Source organism: Nelusetta ayraudi, unplaced genomic scaffold (genome assembly GCF_046127955.1).
Source record: "Nelusetta ayraudi isolate G7.1 ecotype Tasmania unplaced genomic scaffold, CSIRO-AGI_Nayr_v1 ptg000239l, whole genome shotgun sequence".
In the NCBI taxonomy this organism is placed as follows: domain Eukaryota; kingdom Metazoa; phylum Chordata; class Actinopteri; order Tetraodontiformes; family Monacanthidae; genus Nelusetta; species Nelusetta ayraudi.
The window spans coordinates 72,501-90,000 of NW_027466288.1; the positions used below are offsets into that span (position 1 = coordinate 72,501).

The following is a 17,500-nucleotide window of genomic DNA, read 5'->3' on the forward strand; positions in this document are numbered from 1 at the left end:
GCACAATGCTGCTGTCTGCCCTGTGTGTGTGTGTGTGTGTGTGTGTGTGTGTGTGTGTGTGTGTGTGTGTGTAGCTTCACTTGGCGCTCACTGCCTCCCATCTGCACTTGAAACGAGAGCAGAATACAAGGCGTTGGCTCCGCCCACCTCTCCCCCCCTCTCTCTCTCTGAGAGGGAGGGAGGGAGAGGAAGCAGCAGGTGGGGGAGGGGGGTGACTGGAGGTGACTGCTGCATGAGAGCCAGTTGACAATTTGCCGAGGTCAGAGGTCAGAGGTCACTGCGTCCAGTCGGCCTCTCTGCCCCTCGCCAGCGCCCTCTGCTGGAGCCACAGGACATGACCGTGCTCTGCAGGGCAGGGCAGGAGGGGAGGGGTCACTGAGGTCAGAGGTCACCAGGGTCATTGTTATTTCACTTGATTTGTTTTGATTTAAAAAACACACACACACACACACACACACACACACACACACACACACCGTTCTGTAAGTGAGGCCTGCGTGGCGTCACATAGCAAGCAGACAGCGCCACCATGAGATCAGATTCAGAAGGTGCACCCAACATCGTGTTAATGTGATTGTGCCGTCTGCCTGAGGTGAAGAAGAAGAAGGAGAAGAAGAAGGAGGAGGAGGAGAAGGTAATGCGGCCAATGGCCAGGAGAGGGCAGTACCTACACAGGCACTGCTAGGTTTGCTATTTCTTAAATGTGTCCCTGACTGTTGCCCGTCGACTGCCAAACCACCCCGGAAGTCTTTTGCCTTCCAGCTGACACGTAGCAGCTTCCAGAGCCCGGACCGTGTTGACGGCGCTCCGGCGGGACTCAGCGGCAGCAGCAGCAGCAGCAGCGGCAGCCGCTCAGGTGAGGCGTCGCTGCGAGGGTTCTGTTCCTGCTGGAGAGGAACAGAGCGGATTCTGCGCGTGTCCGCCTTGGCTGACGGGCTGCTAGCAGGCTGGGCTAGCGGGCTAGCAGGGTTTGAACAGCAGATTAGCACCGATAGCTCAAGTCATACCGCTCCGTTAACCTGCTTCTTGTATTTTAGTTCATTTTATTGGACATTTGAGTGATTGTTGTTGTTGTTGTTGTTGTTGTTGTTGTTGTTGTTGTTGTTGTTGTTGTTGTTGCTGCGTGTCATCTGACCGGAAGTGTCTGCCTTTGTCCCTGCTACAGCTGTTAGTGCTAGTTAGCACTAGCTCAGAGTGATTAGTTGCGGAGCTGGACTCCACGTAGCCAGAATCAGGCTAGTAGTGTCACCACCGAGCCGAGCCAGGGTCCGAACCAGGGTCCGCGGTCCGAACCCAAACTCGGTTTATCCTCCTTTTGGAAGTAAAGTTTCAAGCATGAAGGACCAGAGTTAACTCCGGGTTGCGGCTCCAATGAGCCCGTGAACCCGCTGAGTGGACGCAGCAGGACTTTCCCACCGGGCCGTGGCTCTGTTTCTCTGATCCACTGCTTTGCTTTTGCTCTTCTTCTCAGGTTCTGACCTCAGACCTTCCTCCTCCTCGTCTCCCCGACACACTGCACCATGTCCGGGTTCGACAACTTCAACACGGACTTTTACCAGTCCAGCTACAGTGTGGACGACCAGAACCAGGGGGCCTACAACCAGAACCAGGGGGCCTACAACCAGAACCAGGGGGGCTATGCCTACAACCCTGCTGAGAACCCGTACAACAAGTGAGCAGCCATGATGCTGATGATGATGCTGATGATGATGCTGATGATGATGATGATGATGATGATGATCTCCTCCTCCTCCTCCTCCTCCTCCTGCAGGCCCTATGGTCAGTATGACTACTCCCAGCCCATGTCCTCCTACTCCTCCTCGGGCCTGGTGGCCCCCCAGCAGTCCTTCACCCCTCAGATCTTCCAGCCCACTCAGACCTTCACTCCGTCCTCCTCGCACTCCATGTACGGCAGCAGCTTCGACGACGAGCCGCCACTGCTGGAGGGTGAGCGAGCCGCATGCAGGGGGCGACACACTGCGGTCCTGCTCCCCCCCCCCCCCCCCCCCCCCACAATCACCTGGTGGATCTTGGTGTGGTACTGATGGCTGTTTTGGTCCGAGATGATGAGCCAGGGTTCCTCTGGAGGCCCCAGCAGTGACCACATCAGACCAGCAGGGGGAGTCCAACTCTCAAACGCTGAGTGGAGCCAAACAAAAGCAAAGCTTCATGCTGGACCATCAACAACTTCATGTTGCCAGCATGAAGAATCACGTCTCAAATTAAAGAAACCCTCCAAATGAATCAAATGTCAATAATAATCATTTTTTATTTTTTTATTTAAATTTCAAGAGGAACGTTTTCCACTGGCTGATAATACTTTTTTTTTTTTTTTTAAAAAAACAGCAATAAACCAATGAAGTTAAAGTAGAATGACTCTGTCGGCCAAATGTGGCCACAGTTTGATCCTAAAGTTCATAAAAGCAAAGAAATGGCAAATGACAACCATTTAACCGCAGAGTAACACCATTACAGCTTCTAAACTACAGTGTGAACTACAGTGTGAACTACCTCCTGAACTACAGTGTGAACTACAGTGTGAACTACAGTGTGAACTACCTGTCCATTCTTGTGTCCCCTCCAGAACTGGGCATCAACTTTGAGCACATCTGGCAGAAGACTCTGACGGTGCTGCATCCTCTGAAGGAGGCTGACGGCAGCATCATGAACCAGACCGACCTGGCTGGACCCATGGTCTTCTGCCTGGCATTTGGAGCCACCCTGCTGCTGGTACGCTGCTGCTGACTGACTGACTGCCTGCCTGCTGGTACGCTACTGCTGACTGACTGACTGACTGTTGCTGGTACACTCCTGCTGACTGACTGACTGCTGCTGGTACACTGAAACTGACTGACTGACTGTTGCTGGTACACTGCTGCTGGCTGGCTGGATAACTGACTCACTGCTGCTGCTGGTACACTGCAACTGACTGACTGACTGTTGCTGGTACACTGCTACTGACTGACTGACTGCCTGTTGCTGGTACACTCCTGCTGACTGACTGACTGTTGCTGGTACACTGCTGCTGGCTGGCTGGATAACTGACTCACTGCTGCTGCTGGCACACTGCAACTGACTGACTGCTGCTGGTACACTGCAACTGACTGACTGACTGTTGCTGGTACACTGCTACTGACTGACTGACTGCTGCTGGTACACTGCTACTGACTGACTGACTGTTGCTGGGACACTGCTGCTGACTGACTGACTGACTGACTGACTGCTGCTGGTACACTGCAACTGACTGACTGTTGCTGGTACACTGCTGCTGGCTGGCTAGATGACTGACTGACTGCTGCTGCTGGTACACTGCTGAAGTGGTAGTGACCATCAATGACAGTGCCTGTATGTAACCCAAACCCTGACCCTACCCTAACCCTAACCCAAACCCTGACCCCCTGAAATGTTGCATTGAGGCATTCAGGAGGTGTGATGGCTCCAGGGTGGTCCAGAGGGGTCCTGGTGGTCTGACCCCCCCTGGACCTCCTCCCCTGGATCTCACACCCTGAGTCTTGCATCTTTCTCTGGATCATGAATTTTGTCGTCCCCCCCCCCCTCTCTCCACCAGTCTGGGAAGATCCAGTTTGGCTATGTCTATGGTATCAGTGCAGTGGGCTGCCTGGCCATGTACTGCCTGCTCAACCTGATGAGTGTGACTGGCGTGTCCTTCGGCTGCGTGGCCAGCGTGCTGGGCTACTGCCTGCTACCCATGATCCTCCTCTCCAGCCTGGCCGTGCTGCTCTCGCTACAGTGAGTCTGGGGGGGGGGCGATGCTGACTGGTTGCGGTGCTGACTGACTGGTTGCTGTGTCTGCACAGGGGCATGCTGGGAATGGTGGTGACGGCCTCCATCATTGGCTGGTGCAGCCTGTCGGCCTCCAAGATCTTCATGTCGGCGTTGGCCCTGGAGGGGCAGCAGCTACTGGTGGCCTACCCCTGCGCCCTGCTCTACGGGGTCTTCGCGCTCATCTCCGTCTTCTGAACCACCGCCACCGCCACCACCACAAGGACCAAGGACCCACAAGGACCAAGGACCCACAAACAACAACAGCTGTTGGCTCACAGGAGACCAGGGGCTTCTTCTCCCTCTGTAATCTCACTCTAATGATCCTCCATCCTGCAAGCATCCCATAATAAACATGTCTGTATGTGCATATGTACATGTATGTATCTACCTATGTATGCACACACCACATGGGGGCAGCAGCTGCAGCAGGGAGGGGGACTTTAACCCAGTTTGTGACCAGGACCAACCGCTGACTGGATTAGCAACATTGATCCTACAGTGCCAGACTGGACTGGACTGGACTGGACCAGACCGGACTAGACTAGACTAGACTAGACCAGACTGGACTAGACTGGACCAGCCCGGATCAGACTGGACCAGACCAGACCGGACCGGACAAGACTGGACTAGACTGGACCCAGACTGGACCGGACCAGACTGGACCAGACCGGACTGTCAGCAGGAATCTTTGTTTACGACCAGAAATGCTTTTTGGGCTTAATTTCCCCGATGAGATTTCTCGTGTTTTCTCAATCAGACAGCGAAGACATTCCAAAGACGCACAGACGCTGGAATGAAAGCCAAAGAACTTTATTGTTCTTGTTGTTCCTTGAAACGCGAGCCGACCCCGCATGTCGAACACAAACAACTGCTCCAGGTTTAGCCCCGCCCCTGAGCGGCACGAACCCCTCCAAAACAAATTGAAAAATAAATATAATGTTTGAGCTCAGTCTTAAAAACAAAGACAGAACGAGTGAAAACATTTTGCCAGGAAGAGAATCAGGTCGATGACGTAACGCTCTCTGACTGGCTCGCAGGACAGGAGAAGCAAACAGACAATTTCATACAAATGAAACAAAGTCTTGCTAGAAAAGAGCAGAGAGGGAGGAGAGCAACCATAACCCAAAGAAAGCAGGTGGAGTTGGATGGAGAACTCTGAAGTGAGAGCAGATCAGTGTGTTGTTGATGTGTGGAACCTTCATGCTGAGATGTTCCAGCCGTGGATGATGAGAGCAGAAGCAGTGGTTGTGTTGCTGCTGCCTTCACTGAGCAGCTGCTCCAAGTCCTGCTTCTTCCACTGAGGATTCAGCTCCACCAGTGGCTTCTGGGACGTCTCTCCCAGTAACCACAGCAGCTGGTAGGGAGAAGCAGTCCGCCAGCCACCAGGCTGCACTGGGGTCAAAGGTCGTGACACACCTAGCAGCTTGCTGTTTAGCTTCACTGGTTGTAGTTCTGTCAGCCACCACTAGATGGAGCTCTGCTCTTCACTCTCCTCTTCACTCTCCTCCTCATCCTCCTCACTCTCCCACCTGTAGAGAGAAGAAGAGACAGCAGGAGTCAGGACTCACGGTCCTTGAATGCATCATCACAGAGACGTTGACTGTTGATGGAGACGATGGAGTGACTGGTGAGAAGAAGCAGACTCTCAGTCACATGTCAAGTGTGGAACATATGAAGGTCATGTGACCATGGAGTGTTGGACTGATACTGAGGCCTGATGAAGATGAACTGATCAATAATTGAGTGGTGAACTGAGAGAAGAAGCAGTTTGGCAGCAGATGTTGGATGAATGAGGAGCAGCTGGACGTCACCATCCTCCTCTCACACTGTTGAAGCCTTCAGGTGGTTCCATCTCAGGTCCAGGTGTCTGAGGTGGGAGGGGTTGGACTTCAGAGCTGGGGGCAGCCAATCACAGCTGAGCTTTGACAAACTGCAGTCCCACAACCTGAATGTAGAATAAATGATGGAGATTTTATAATGATGGAGAGTTTTCCCAGGGTGTCATCACTCTGAACATCAAAGTGAAATATGGACTTCAGAATCTGACACTACAGAAAATGTCACCTTGAAATTAAATCCTCAGTCCAAAACTAATGTGTGTAAATGATGTTTGGTCACATGACCACTGATGACCTGCTTTAAATTTCAAACATGAACAGAATGAAGTTTTCCTATTTCTGGATGTCATTTTGATATGAATCAACCTTCAGTTCAATGTTTATTCAACATGTGTGATGAAGTGTGTTTGGTGCTGAAACCATCATCCACTGGTTCCAAACCAGTACTGACCTCACACTCTCCAGTTTACAGTCTGGACTCTGCAGAAAACCACTCAGCACCTTCACTCCTGAATCCTGCAGCTGGTTCCCACTCAGGTCCAGGTGTCTGAGGTGGGAGGGGTTGGACTTCAGAGCTGAGAGCAGCCAATCACAGTTGAGCTCTGACAACCTGCAGTCCTCCAACCTGAATGTAGAATAAATGATGGAGAGTTTATAATGATGGAGAGTTTTTCCACGGTGTCATCACTCTGAACATCAAAGTGAAATGTGGACTTCAGAATCTGACACTACAGAATAAAATGGGAGAGGGAGGGCAAGCCAACGAGTCCTGCACTGTGGAGTCCATTACTGGCTCTTGATGATGTTGCTGTCTGGGCCCCCTTGCACCAAAGTAGGATTGCGTCATCCAAGATGAGTCACTAAGCCTTCAGCGTTCAACCAATCCACAACACGTGTGTCCAGGCTTCATGGGTTGCACTAAAAGCCATCCAGGATGAGAAGACACGGATTCATCAAGCCAGATGAAAGCTCTCCTGGATCAGTGCGCCATGCACGCGGCTTCCTTCCATAGACCCCCGTTATGGAGCTGGGATTGACGGATTGGCCATGTTTGACCTCCTCAGAAGCCTCCATGAGGATTTGCGCCTGGGACGGGGATTCACACTCTCCAACTTTCAAAGCTCAATAAAATGTGGGCCGGCGCAGACGGCCTGGGCGGGGCTTGGAAGCCCAGACTCCCAGGTCATAGTCATGCGCACCAAGCCTTCAGCCAAAGGGATCTTCCCTTGGCCAAGCAGCCAGGGCGCAGGATCAATTGGAGGCATAGTGACAGGAGCGTCCACTGTCACAACAACAAGCTCATGTTACTCTTTGATGTGTCTTCATCTTTCTATGGGATGTGTATTTTTATATAGGATGCATGGCAAAGTAGAAGTCATGTTAGAAATGATCAAATTATTGCAACATGATCTCAACTCATTTCTCTATCATCATTGAAATCAAATGATTCCAAAGCTTGAAATAATGACAGTGGCTGGAGGTGAATGTGATAACAATGTGCAGTGTTGAGTGGAAGAAGCACTGCTTTCCACTGCTGGTGACTGTTGACTGAGACAAGGATGAAATAGATCCTGGAACTCAGCCTGGTCTGGAGCAGCTCACTCCACACTATAAATCTCCATGGTAACTTCTAGCAGAACATATCTCACTTCCACCTATCCCACTGTTGTGCAACCACATCACACATCAATTGATCCAGGATAACCAAGATATCCCGGCTTAATCCCTCATCCTAGTTTCCTGCAACAGGGCCCAGTCAAGTGAAAATCATGACAACAATAACAAGAGTGATACAAGTTGTAGAGTGAAGAGGGTGAACTGACCTCAGAGTCTCCAGTTTACAGTCTGGACTCTGCAGAAAACCACTCAGCTCCTTCACTCCTGAATCCTGCAGCTGGTCGTTCCAACCCAGGTCCAGGTGTCTGAGGTGGGAGGGGTTGGACTTCAGAGCTGAGAGCAGCCAATCACAGCTGAGCTCTGACAACCTGCAGCCCTCCAACCTGAATAGAGAATGAATCTTTGATTTCTTCCATGGTGTAAATGTCATATTCAGAGTTATTTCTCCCTGTTGATGATCCAGATGTGCAGCTGTTGGGATCACTGAGTCATTCCCTCAAAGGAGTCATTGTGCCAGTGTGTTGTCAACACAATAACAACAGCAGTGTGTCAGTCAGTGTGCAGCCAATCAGCAGTGAAGATGGAAAATAATCAGTGAGTCCTTTGTGTGCTTGTGGCTGTTTTCAGTCATCAGAGTCTCGTTACAAGTCAAACACATTCAAAGGACAAGATGAAGAAATACTGCTGCACTATTAATCTGCCTCTAATATTTCTTCACAGGATCTTCTGCTCAGTCATGTGACCTTCATCACCAATCAACAACTTCCATTGAGCTCCAAAGTGACTGGAGACATTTTCCACACTTTCTTCCACCATCCAAAGTCTTTTCTGGCTGCAGATTGTTAACATGAAAATATCAACAACATCCACTTTGTCTAGATGAGTCTTTAATATCTGCTTCAAAGTCTTCACACTGAGCAGCGTTACACACCAGTTGTCATCTGCTGACACACACTGTCCACCAGTAGAAAGCAGGAACTGACCTAAGAACTTCCAGTCTACAGTTTGGACTCTGCAGTCCAGCACAGAGCAGCTTCACTCCAGGATCCTTGTGTCCTGTGTTGACAGCCTGCTGCTAAAAGTCACCACTCAGTGTTTCCCTCATTGTATTCTTGGAGACCTGCAGCCACAGTGGACCTGCTGATGTTGATCCACCCTGTGACTGGAGGAGCTGCTGATATAGCAGTGTGGCTAACACCAAGAGCACACACACACACACACACACACACACACACACACACACACACACACACACACACACACACACACACACACACACAGTGTTTACGTACCTTACTAAACGTATCACAGCCTTCCTGCAGTTCCTCACAGCTGGAATCAGTCTCAATCTTCCCTCAGTGGTTGTGTTGTACTTGTTGAGGTCCAACTCCTCCAGAACCTCCTCCAGCATGTAGGCCAGAGCTGAACACTGGCTGTCTGAGAGTTCCTTCTCTGATCTGTTCTCTGACTGCAGGAACTCTTGGACCTCCTGATGCACTGACTGATCCTTCACCTCCAGCAGACAGTGGAAGATGTTGATGCTTCTGTCAGGAGAAACATCATCAGTGTTCATCTCCTTCAGGTTGTATTTGACCATCCATCAGTTTCCTGGATGGTTGTCAGTGAGACCCTGCAGGCCTCCTAAGAGTCTCTGGTTGGATTCCAGACTGAGTCCATGGAGAAAGCGAACAAACAAGTCCAGGTGACCGTTTGGACTCTTCAGGGATTTCTCCATCATCCTCTTCAGGAACTCATCCAGGGATTCTCTAGATTGAACATCTTCTGTCATCTTCCTCTTGGTCTGACAGTGGAAGCTGTAGACTGCAGCCAGAAACTCCTGGACGCTCAGATGAACGAAGCAGTAGAGGGTTTTGTGGAAGATCACACTCTCTCTTCTGAAGATCTCTGTACAAACTCCTGAGTACACAGAGGTGTCAGTCACACTGAGACCACACTTCTCCAGGTCTTCACTGTAGAACATGATGTTTCCACTCTCCAGATGTTCAAATGCCAGCTGGCCCAGCTTCAGAAGAAGCTCCCTGTCAGCGTCCGTCAGGTTAATGTTGTCTTTTGCTTTCTTCCTTGAGAAGAATGAAAACAATTCAGTCCGCATCTTTGACCACGTCAGCTCCTGTGGACCTCCTCCATACTTGTGCTGCTTCCTCTTGATCTGGACCAGCAGGAAGTGTGAGTACATGTCAGTCAGGGTCTTGGGCAGCTCTCCTCTCTGCTCTGAGCTCAACATGCTCTCCAGAACTGTGGCAGTGATCCAGCAGAAGACCGGGATCTGACACATGATGTGGAGGCTCCTGGACGCCTTGATGTGGGAGATGATCCTGCTGGACACATCTCCTCTATCTCTGAACCTCCTCCTGAAATACTCCTCCTTCTGGTCATCGGTGAAGCCTCGTACGAAGCCTTCTGTCAGCCTGTCCACACATGACGGAGGGATGTGATTGGCTGCTGCAGGTCTGGAAGTTATCCACAGCAGAGCCGAGGGAAGCAGATCTCCTCTGATCAGGTTTGTTAGCAGGACGCTGACTGACTTCTTCTGAGTGACGTCAGTCACCACCTTCTTCTTCTTCTCAAAGTCCAGAGCCAGTCTGCTTTCATCCAGGCCGTCCAAGATGAAGATAAGTTTGCAGACATGCAGCTGCTCTGCTGTGAGCTTCTCTAACGTTGGATGGAAAACATGGAGCAGCTCCAGAAGACTGTAGTGCTGCTCTTTGACCAAGTTGAGCTCCCTGAATGAGAGAGGAAGCACCAGATGAAGGTCCTGGTTCTCCAGGCCCTGGGCCCAGTCCAGAGTGAACTTCTGCACTGAGAAGGTTTTTCCAACCCCAGCGATGCCGTTGGTCAGCACCACTCTGACTCTGAGTCCCTGCTGCTCAGGTAAGGCTTCAAAGATCTGGCTGCACCTGATTGGACGCTCATGGAGGCTCTCCTTGGTCTTCTTGGTCTTCTTGGTCTCCAGCTGCCTGACGTCATGCTCTCTGTTGACCTCCTCACTCAGTCCCTCAGTGATGTAGACCTCAGTGTAGATGCTGTTGAGGAGGGTTTGACTTCCTGCTTCTTGACCTTCAGTCACATGTTCACATCTCCTCTCCAGACTGATCTTCTGCTGCTGTAGAAGCTCCTGCAGACCATCATCAGCCTCTGGAGCAGAGAAAAGGTTGGAGAAGAAAACATCAGTGTGACAGTGTGAGCATCATTTTCTCTCCACAACTTTTCAGCTGCTGTGGTGAAGCTGCTGTGTGACTGTTTGCTCTCAACGTCCCTCAGTGAATCTTCTCACTGGAGGTCCTGACATGATCTCTGAGGGAGAAGTGAAGGAGGTGCAGGTGGACAGTCTTACTGGGATCAGTCTGGCTGTGACTGGCAGGTTGCAGTGCTGCTCCACACTGAAGACACGAGGACTCACCTGATGGAGCAGACCGGTCCCAGAATGAGCTGATGAACCATCGGTACAACCAGGATGTCCAGCTCATCCAGGAAATCTGCTGCTGCTGCTGGTCCTCCTCCTCCTCCTCCTCCTCCTCCTTCTCACCACCAGGACTCCCCTCCGTCTTCCTGTGGAGACACTTTGGCTTTGACTGATTGGATCAGTTGTTGGTGTCCATCACTTGTCAGCTGTTTTTCTGACACCATCATTAGTTGGATGGAATCATTGTCTCCATCAACACTAACTGACAGCCTGCTGGCCTCCTAGTGGGCTCTTCACAAATCACTTCTTGTCTTTTGCTCTCTTTTCTAAATTCAATCCCTTCATGCAGCTTCACAATCAAAGAATTTGAGCCACAAAGAACGGAGCGCAGATGTTAATGACGCCGTCTTTTAGCCACCACGTTGCGCCCGTCATGGATTTGTAGCTGTTTTCTAGGCTGCTCTTGTCACATCATCTCATATATTATTAGATGACATATTCATGTATCAAATGTATATTTTCTATCTGCTGTGGTTGACACCTGGTGGGCTCTGGTTGAGCAGTGGCTCTGTGGAACTGGCCCTTTGTTTCTCAGCAGACAGAGACAGTGGAGTCACATTGCACTGAACTTTGGATTGAAATACATCTCAGTGGAGTTGAGCTGCACTTTATGACAGAGTATCAAACATTCCTGCCACTGCATAAAGTTCAGTCTCAGAAGGGCTTTGCTGCATTTCAACATGATGAATGTGACCGTGTTAAAGATTCTCTTCTCTTGACCACTGACAACAACATCTGACACCTTTTCACCTTCTGAGGAATTTATCACTGTCAAATCAAACTAGAATTAGACTGAGAAACAAGGACATTAGTGTTCTTACTGTCTTCCAGAGGCTCCGGCTTCATTACTGAAGTTTAGAGGTTCAGGCATGGAGCAGTCACTCTTCAGAGACACCCCACTGGACCCTGGAGACTTCAGTCTCTGTGTCTTGGAAACAACTCTGCAAACAAAAATGATTTTCCCATAAAGTTTGTTTCAGTCTTCTGGTCAGATGAAAGGTTTTCTAAATTATTCAAAGCTTTTTAAATCTGACTAATAGTGTCTGTCTAGTCATCATATAATACAGGTAGCCTGGTTCCTTACTGTGTTCCAGAGGCTCCAGCTTCATTACTGAAGTTTAGAGGTTCACCCATGGACCAGTCACTCTTCAGAGACTCCCCACTGGACCCTGGAGACTTCAGTCTCTGTGTCTTGGAAACAACTCTGCAAACAAAAATAGTTTGTTTCAGTCTTTTGGTTGAATTAAAGGTTTTTTAAAAATTTAAGCTTTTTTGTTTTTTTTAAATCTGACTAATAGTGTCTGTCTAGTCATCATATAATACAGGTAGCCTGGTTCCTTACTGTCTTCCAGAGGCTCCAGGTTCATTACTGAAGTTTATAGGTTCACCCATGGACCAGTCACTCTTCAGAGACACCCCACTGGACACTGGAGACTTCAGTCTCTCTGTCTTGGAAACAACTCTGCAAACAAAAATTGTTTGTTTCAGTCTTTTGGTTGAATTAAAGTTTTTTTTTTAAAATTTAAGCTTTTTTGTTTTTTTTTAAATCTGACTAATAGTGTCTGTCTAGTCATCATATAATACAGGTAGCCTGGTTCCTTACTGTCTTCCAGAGGCTCCAGGTTCATTACTGAAGTTTATAGGTTCACCCTTGGACCAGTCACTCTTCAGAGACTCCCCACTGGACCCTGGAGACTTTGCTCTGTCCTCCTCTTCCTCCACTGGAAGACTCATCTTGAGTCCTGGAGTCAGTCTGAGGTGAAACATCAAGTGTGACAGTGAGCTGAGAACCCAGTGAGTTCCACTTCAGACCGAGAGAACAGGAAGAAACACTGAGTTCCCAGTGGGATCAAGCAGACACACGACTGCTGGTGTCCACTCACATCACATTTCATGAGTTCTTCACTCAGTGACGACTCACCTGCTGCTGCTGCTGCTGCTGCTGCTACTTTTACTGCTGCTGCTGCTGCTGCTGCTGCTGCTGCGTCGCCTCACAATGGAGCCTAACACAAAACAACTCTGACTTCTCTTCCTGCTTCTGCTGCTCCTCATTTTATGAATAATGTAATTGAAAATAAGTATTCTTGTGTGATTCTTTCATTCTGTTTAGCAGATGTTATATGATCACTACCAGCTCTAATCTGTTAGTTTTATAGTAAAGCCACGTGGTCATCATGTAGTGGCCACAAGTAGTGCACATGACGCCCAGGCGTCCATGCCTATAGTTACCCTTGTATGAGTCCTTTGTCATCTGCTACACACATGCACATCGTATTCACCTTGTTGTATGTGCTGCCACTCGTGTGCTCATCCGTCGTGCCTTGTCATAACTATGAGGTCTTTTGTTGTGGCAGCTTATGATTCCCCTGTGCAGGACATGAGCTGTAAATGTGTTCCGCTAGTCTTTTATTCTCTGTTCTGTCTCCTCTCATCCTCCCCTCCTTTCTCCTTATCCTCTCCCCTCCCGGTCCAAGGTATAAAGGACCTTCATCTTCCTTATCTCTTTGCACTCGCACTCGCATTCACTTGAGCTCCTGCACTTGTTGCATCTGTTCTGCTGTTTGTACTGTGCCTGTGCCTCGGAGTTCCGATCATTTATTCCTCTTCATTAAATTGCTCATTGACTCAGTATTTCTGCATCGGTATCTTTACTCTTTTCCACAACAATACGAAGGCCAAAGTCCAACAATACTGACTCTCACTGGCACACCCATACGCTAAGCACACACACACACACACACACACACACACACACACACACACACACACACACACACACACACACACACACACACACACACACACACACACACACACACACACACAGTGTTCTTACCCTGTCTCAGGAGGTCCAGGTTCATTACTGAAGTTGTAAGGAAGACCTTTGGAGTGGTGACTCTTCAGAGACACACAGCTGGACCCTGGAGACGCTGCTGCTCCGTCCTCCTCTTCCTCCACTCGAACACTCATCTTAAGCTGGAGGTCAAACAGGAAGTGAGGCAGTGAGCTCAGAACACTCTGACTTCCACTTGGGAGCGAGAGAACAGGAAGAAATCAACCAGACTGAAGTCACATTGTTGACTCCTCCCCCCACTGTCGCCCTCTGCTGCTCTGGGGCCCCAGTTGCTTCTCTTTCTCTGATTGGTCAAAGCGCTTTGAGACGTTTTTGGATGTGATATAGCGCCGTACAAATAAAAGTTGATTGATAAAAAGTTGACTAGCGTCACATTTGATGAGGTCTCTAGGAAGTCAGGACTCACCTGCTGCTACTGCTGCTGCTGCTGCTGCTGTTCCCCCAACAGGTGGCGTTCTTCCCCCGTCAGGCAGCCCCTCCAGTGGTCCAGCAGTCGGCGGGTGAACCTCCGCGACCTCCGACCCAGAGCATCCGCCAAGCCTGCTGCGTCCTGTAGGTGGGGACCTGCGTACTCCAGCAAGGAAACAAGCGATGTAATTCCAGCTCCCTTGAAAGCCTCGGAAACAGCTACTCCCAGGAGAGGGCGCTGAAAAGGCCTCCATGGCCTAGAGGTTCCTGCAACAGCCAGTATAGGGACTTGTGCAGAGTCCTCTGTCTCCTCACCAACTTCCACACAGTTAAAAGTCCACGGTAAAACAAGGGAAGGGAGGAAACAGTCACAGAGTTAAAATCCAATAAAAACACCGACTCCTGCAGACCCAGACCTCCAACCCTGTGCAGAACCAGCCGAGCAAGAGGCTTCCACACCAGGTCTCGTGGTCCGTACAGCAGCCTCTGCAGGAATCGCAGACGAAAAGCTGCGACCCTACTGGCCAGGCGCACCAGCCCTTGCCCACCCTTTTCCTTAGGGAGGAACAGCACCGCCTGTGGCAGCCAGTGGAGACAATCCCAAAAGAAATTAACCAGTTGAACCTGGATTCGTGACAGCAGACCAGAGGGAGGGTCCACCACTGCCAGTCTGTGCCATAAGGCAGAGGACACCAGATTGTTGATGATGAGGGTCCTTCCCCTGAAAGACATGGAGGGTAGCAACCACTTCCATTTGTTCAGTCTTCCCTCCATTGACTCCAGGACACCGTCCCAGTTTTTCTTGAAAACATCATCACTTAAAAACACCCCGAGATATTTCAGCCCACCTGTGGCCCACATCAGCCCCCCTGGTAAAACCAGCTCTGTGAGAGAGCCTCTACTGGTGGCAAAAGCTTCGCTCTTGTCCCAGTTGACTCTTGCTGAAGTTTGTTAAAAAGGTTCGTGTTATTTTCTAAAATCCTAATGTCCTCCCGAGTGTTTAAAACAATCATCAAGTCATCAGCATAGGCTGACAGTTTTATGGGTGCGGGGCAATCAGGAAAACAAACACCTGACAGGTCTTTCCTTAGTTTGTGCAGCAGGGGCTCAACCGCTAAAGAGTCCAACATGCCAGAAAGTGAGCACCCCTGCCTCACACCCCTCAACCCCGCAACGTCACAGTACAAAACCTGGATCCAGGCTATAAAACCTGGGCTGAAACTGAAGGCTGCGAGCGTCCTCCACAGATATTGGTGTTCAACACGGTCAAAAGCCTTTTCCTGATCTGTGGAAATAAGACCAGTCGCTATGTCCAAAGAGCCGGGCACACAATAAGTCTGGTCAGGGTGCACAATCTCAGCCATGACCTCCTTGAGCCTCAGGGCCAGAGCCTTTGACAGGACTTTATAGTTCCCACAGAGCAAGGAAACTGGCCTCCAGTTCTTCAAGCCTTGAAGGTCTCCCTTCTTCGGAAGCAGGGTGAGAACTGCCCTCCTGCAGCTCTGGGGTAAAAGTCCACTCCCGAAGCTCTCCCTGAAAACCTCCAACATGTCCTCACCCATCAGGATCCAGAAGGTCTTGTAAAAATCCACTGGGATCCCGTCAATGCCAGGTGCCCTGCCATTGGCCAGGCTCATGAGGGCCACATGAAGCTCCTCCAGAGTGAGTTCGGCAGACAGTGGATCCACAGCTGACGCTCCAATCCGAGGCAAGTCGGACAGAAAGGCAGACTCCGGTCCTGAGACCTCCATCCACTCAGATTTAAAAAGGTCCATGTAGAACTGTGTGGCGTGCCTCCGGATCTCTGTGTTCTCCGTCAGCGAGGAGCCCTCACCTGAGCGCAGACAGTGGATGGTCTTCCTCTGGCCCGGTCCTTCTCTCCAGACCAAAGAAGAACTTGGATGGGGCATCCATCATGGTGGCGTCCATGACCCAGGAACCAACCAGTGCTCCTTGTGCAGTGATGCCCAACAGGTTTAACCTGCCCTTGATCTCCTGTACAGTCCAGTAGGTCCTGCACCTCAGTGTCCAGGTCCTTCAGGGATCTGGTAGTGTACTTAGTGACGTTGACATTATATTGCTGACAAAATAGTTTCCACCTTCTCCACCTCCACCACCTCCTCCACCTCCACCACCTTCTCCACCACCTCCACCTCCTCCACCACCATGATGAGGACCGCCACCCCAGCACTTGTGGACAGCTTGTGGCTGAGGAGAAGCTGCCCTGCTGGCCACTCCTTCCTCCAGTCAACCTCACTGTTGGAGTCACTGTGGGTCTCTTGGACGAAGGTCACATGCAGCTTCTTCACTTCACACATTTTAAAAAGCCAGGCTCTCTTTGTCGCAGCTCGTGCTCCATTAATGTTAATGGTGCCAACATTAATGTTCACTATTGTGAATAAATAAAAAGCAGCCAAAACAGAAACCATGACAACAATAAAATCAGTCATCGTCCTCCATCAGTGCCGCTCTGGCTTTGCTCACCATTTCTTCCAGCCTGTACACTTCCTGATGGTTAAGAAAACCGTCACCTCTAAACCGGCTGAGCGATCTGATGAAACCATTGACGTCAGAGAACAGGTCAGGTGTGATCGACCTCTGACCTTTGGTCTCTGCGAGGAACTTTCTTATTTCCTCAAGAGGAAGGGGAGGGGACGTCCAGTGAACACCCCCTCCTCTTCGTCCTCAGAGAGGTTCTGCAGAGCTTTCTTTGTCCCCCCCCCCTTCCTTTGACTGACGTTAATCTTCCAATCACGTTCCTCCAAAACCTCGTCCATGAAAACCTCATTTACACCACTACTTCCACTTTCAATTCTTTCATCGATGTCTCGGTTTGTTGCCACCGTGCAATCGTTGTTGACACTTGAGGCACCAGGTTCCTCCGCTGGGCTCTCAGCAACCCCAGCACCTGGGATGACACGCCCCTCAGATTGAGAAACAGTGTCAGGCTCAGGTTGAGGCGGCTGTCTGCGTCTTTGAGAACCATGGAGACTCTGTGACTCTGCCATGGCAAACTACAGGCCTCAGTTTGGCCTCTGTTCCACTGAAACTAGCGGGACGCCCCCCCCCGCCAGCAAGCTCCACCCCCTCCGCTCTCACCGCTGCGTGCCCTGCTGACGTCATGGCGCTGAGATCAGATGATGAAGTTCTACAGGATTCCAGAGTCCGGCGGTGGCCAGGGTTCTCAGTTGTTCTAGGTCACTGTTGGGCTGCAGTGGAACCATGACGTCGTTGCTGCCAGACTCGAAGCGGCCGCTTCCCGCCGTGCAGCGGTGGTTCCGGCGTCGGAACAGCCAGAGGACGACGAGGAATGATCCAGCGCTGATGGAACGTGATGGAGAACTTTAGCATCGGTTCTTGATAGACGCCATATTATGATTCAGCGCACGTGGCGCTCAACGCCCCCCCCCCGTGCGGCAGGTGAAACAGGTGGTGCTGACCCGGGTTTACAGATTCCACCGCAAGCCGATCGGTGCGGAGCCGATTTTGACCCGGGTCGTTTGCCGGGTCGTC

At 50.4% G+C, this 17,500-nt stretch overlaps 2 protein-coding genes and 1 long non-coding RNA gene across 16 annotated transcripts in view; 1 reads left to right on the forward strand and 2 right to left on the reverse strand.

The window, feature by feature from the left end:
- Positions 1–712: 712 nt before the first annotated feature.
- yipf5 (Yip1 domain family, member 5) lies at positions 713–4,156 on the forward strand. 2 transcript variants are annotated; one of them, XM_076016892.1, is made up of 6 exons: positions 713–856; positions 1,472–1,672; positions 1,772–1,947; positions 2,585–2,730; positions 3,569–3,750; positions 3,819–4,156. In XM_076016892.1, exons 2-6 carry the CDS (start codon positions 1,521–1,523, stop codon positions 3,979–3,981), a joined length of 819 nt encoding a protein of 272 aa, XP_075873007.1. In that variant the 5' UTR covers positions 713–856; positions 1,472–1,520; the 3' UTR covers positions 3,982–4,156. The 2 variants fall into 2 exon arrangements, with proteins under 2 accessions (XP_075873007.1, XP_075873008.1); XM_076016893.1 differs by having other exon boundaries at positions 731–845; positions 1,467–1,672.
- A 76-nt stretch (positions 4,157–4,232) lies between these two features.
- Positions 4,233–8,292, reverse strand: LOC142882258 (uncharacterized). 2 transcript variants are annotated; one of them, XR_012925756.1, is made up of 6 exons: positions 8,225–8,292; positions 7,448–7,624; positions 6,076–6,249; positions 5,440–5,731; positions 4,424–5,299; positions 4,233–4,337 (listed from the first exon to the last, which is right to left on the reverse strand). It is a non-coding gene; the product is annotated as an uncharacterized LOC142882258 (long non-coding RNA). The 2 variants fall into 2 exon arrangements; XR_012925755.1 differs by having other exon boundaries at positions 4,424–5,731.
- Positions 8,293–8,819: 527 nt separating this feature from the next.
- LOC142882255 (protein NLRC3-like) overlaps positions 8,820–17,500 on the reverse strand; it is a 35,880-nt gene continuing 27,199 nt past the window's right edge. The window contains exons 1-8 of one of the 12 annotated variants that reach the window (XM_076016882.1): positions 12,647–12,851; positions 12,329–12,478; positions 12,068–12,187; positions 11,810–11,929; positions 11,547–11,666; positions 10,597–10,811; positions 9,370–10,397; positions 8,823–9,297 (exon numbers count right to left, since the gene is read on the reverse strand). In XM_076016882.1, the coding sequence (XP_075872997.1) occupies positions 8,842–9,297; positions 9,370–10,397; positions 10,597–10,811; positions 11,547–11,666; positions 11,810–11,929; positions 12,068–12,187; positions 12,329–12,478; positions 12,647–12,777 (2,340 nt within the window). In that variant the 5' untranslated portion in view covers positions 12,778–12,851 and the 3' untranslated portion in view covers positions 8,823–8,841. Of the gene's footprint in view, positions 9,298–9,369; positions 10,398–10,596; positions 10,812–11,546; positions 11,667–11,809; positions 11,930–12,067; positions 12,188–12,328; positions 12,479–12,608; positions 12,852–13,561; positions 13,889–17,500 lie in introns of those variants that run through there. The other 11 variants (XM_076016880.1, XM_076016879.1, XM_076016883.1 and 8 more) reach the window with 11 other exon arrangements.

Coding starts and splice junctions, on each gene's coding strand:
- yipf5 (XM_076016892.1), top strand. CDS start 1,521: ATGTCCGGGTTCGACAACTTCAACACGGACTTTTACCAGTCCAGCTAC. Junction 1,673..1,771: donor GCTGAGAACCCGTACAACAA/GTGAGCAGCCAT, acceptor CTCCTCCTGCAG/GCCCTATGGTCAGTATGACT. Junction 3,751..3,818: donor GCCGTGCTGCTCTCGCTACA/GTGAGTCTGGGG, acceptor GTGTCTGCACAG/GGGCATGCTGGGAATGGTGG.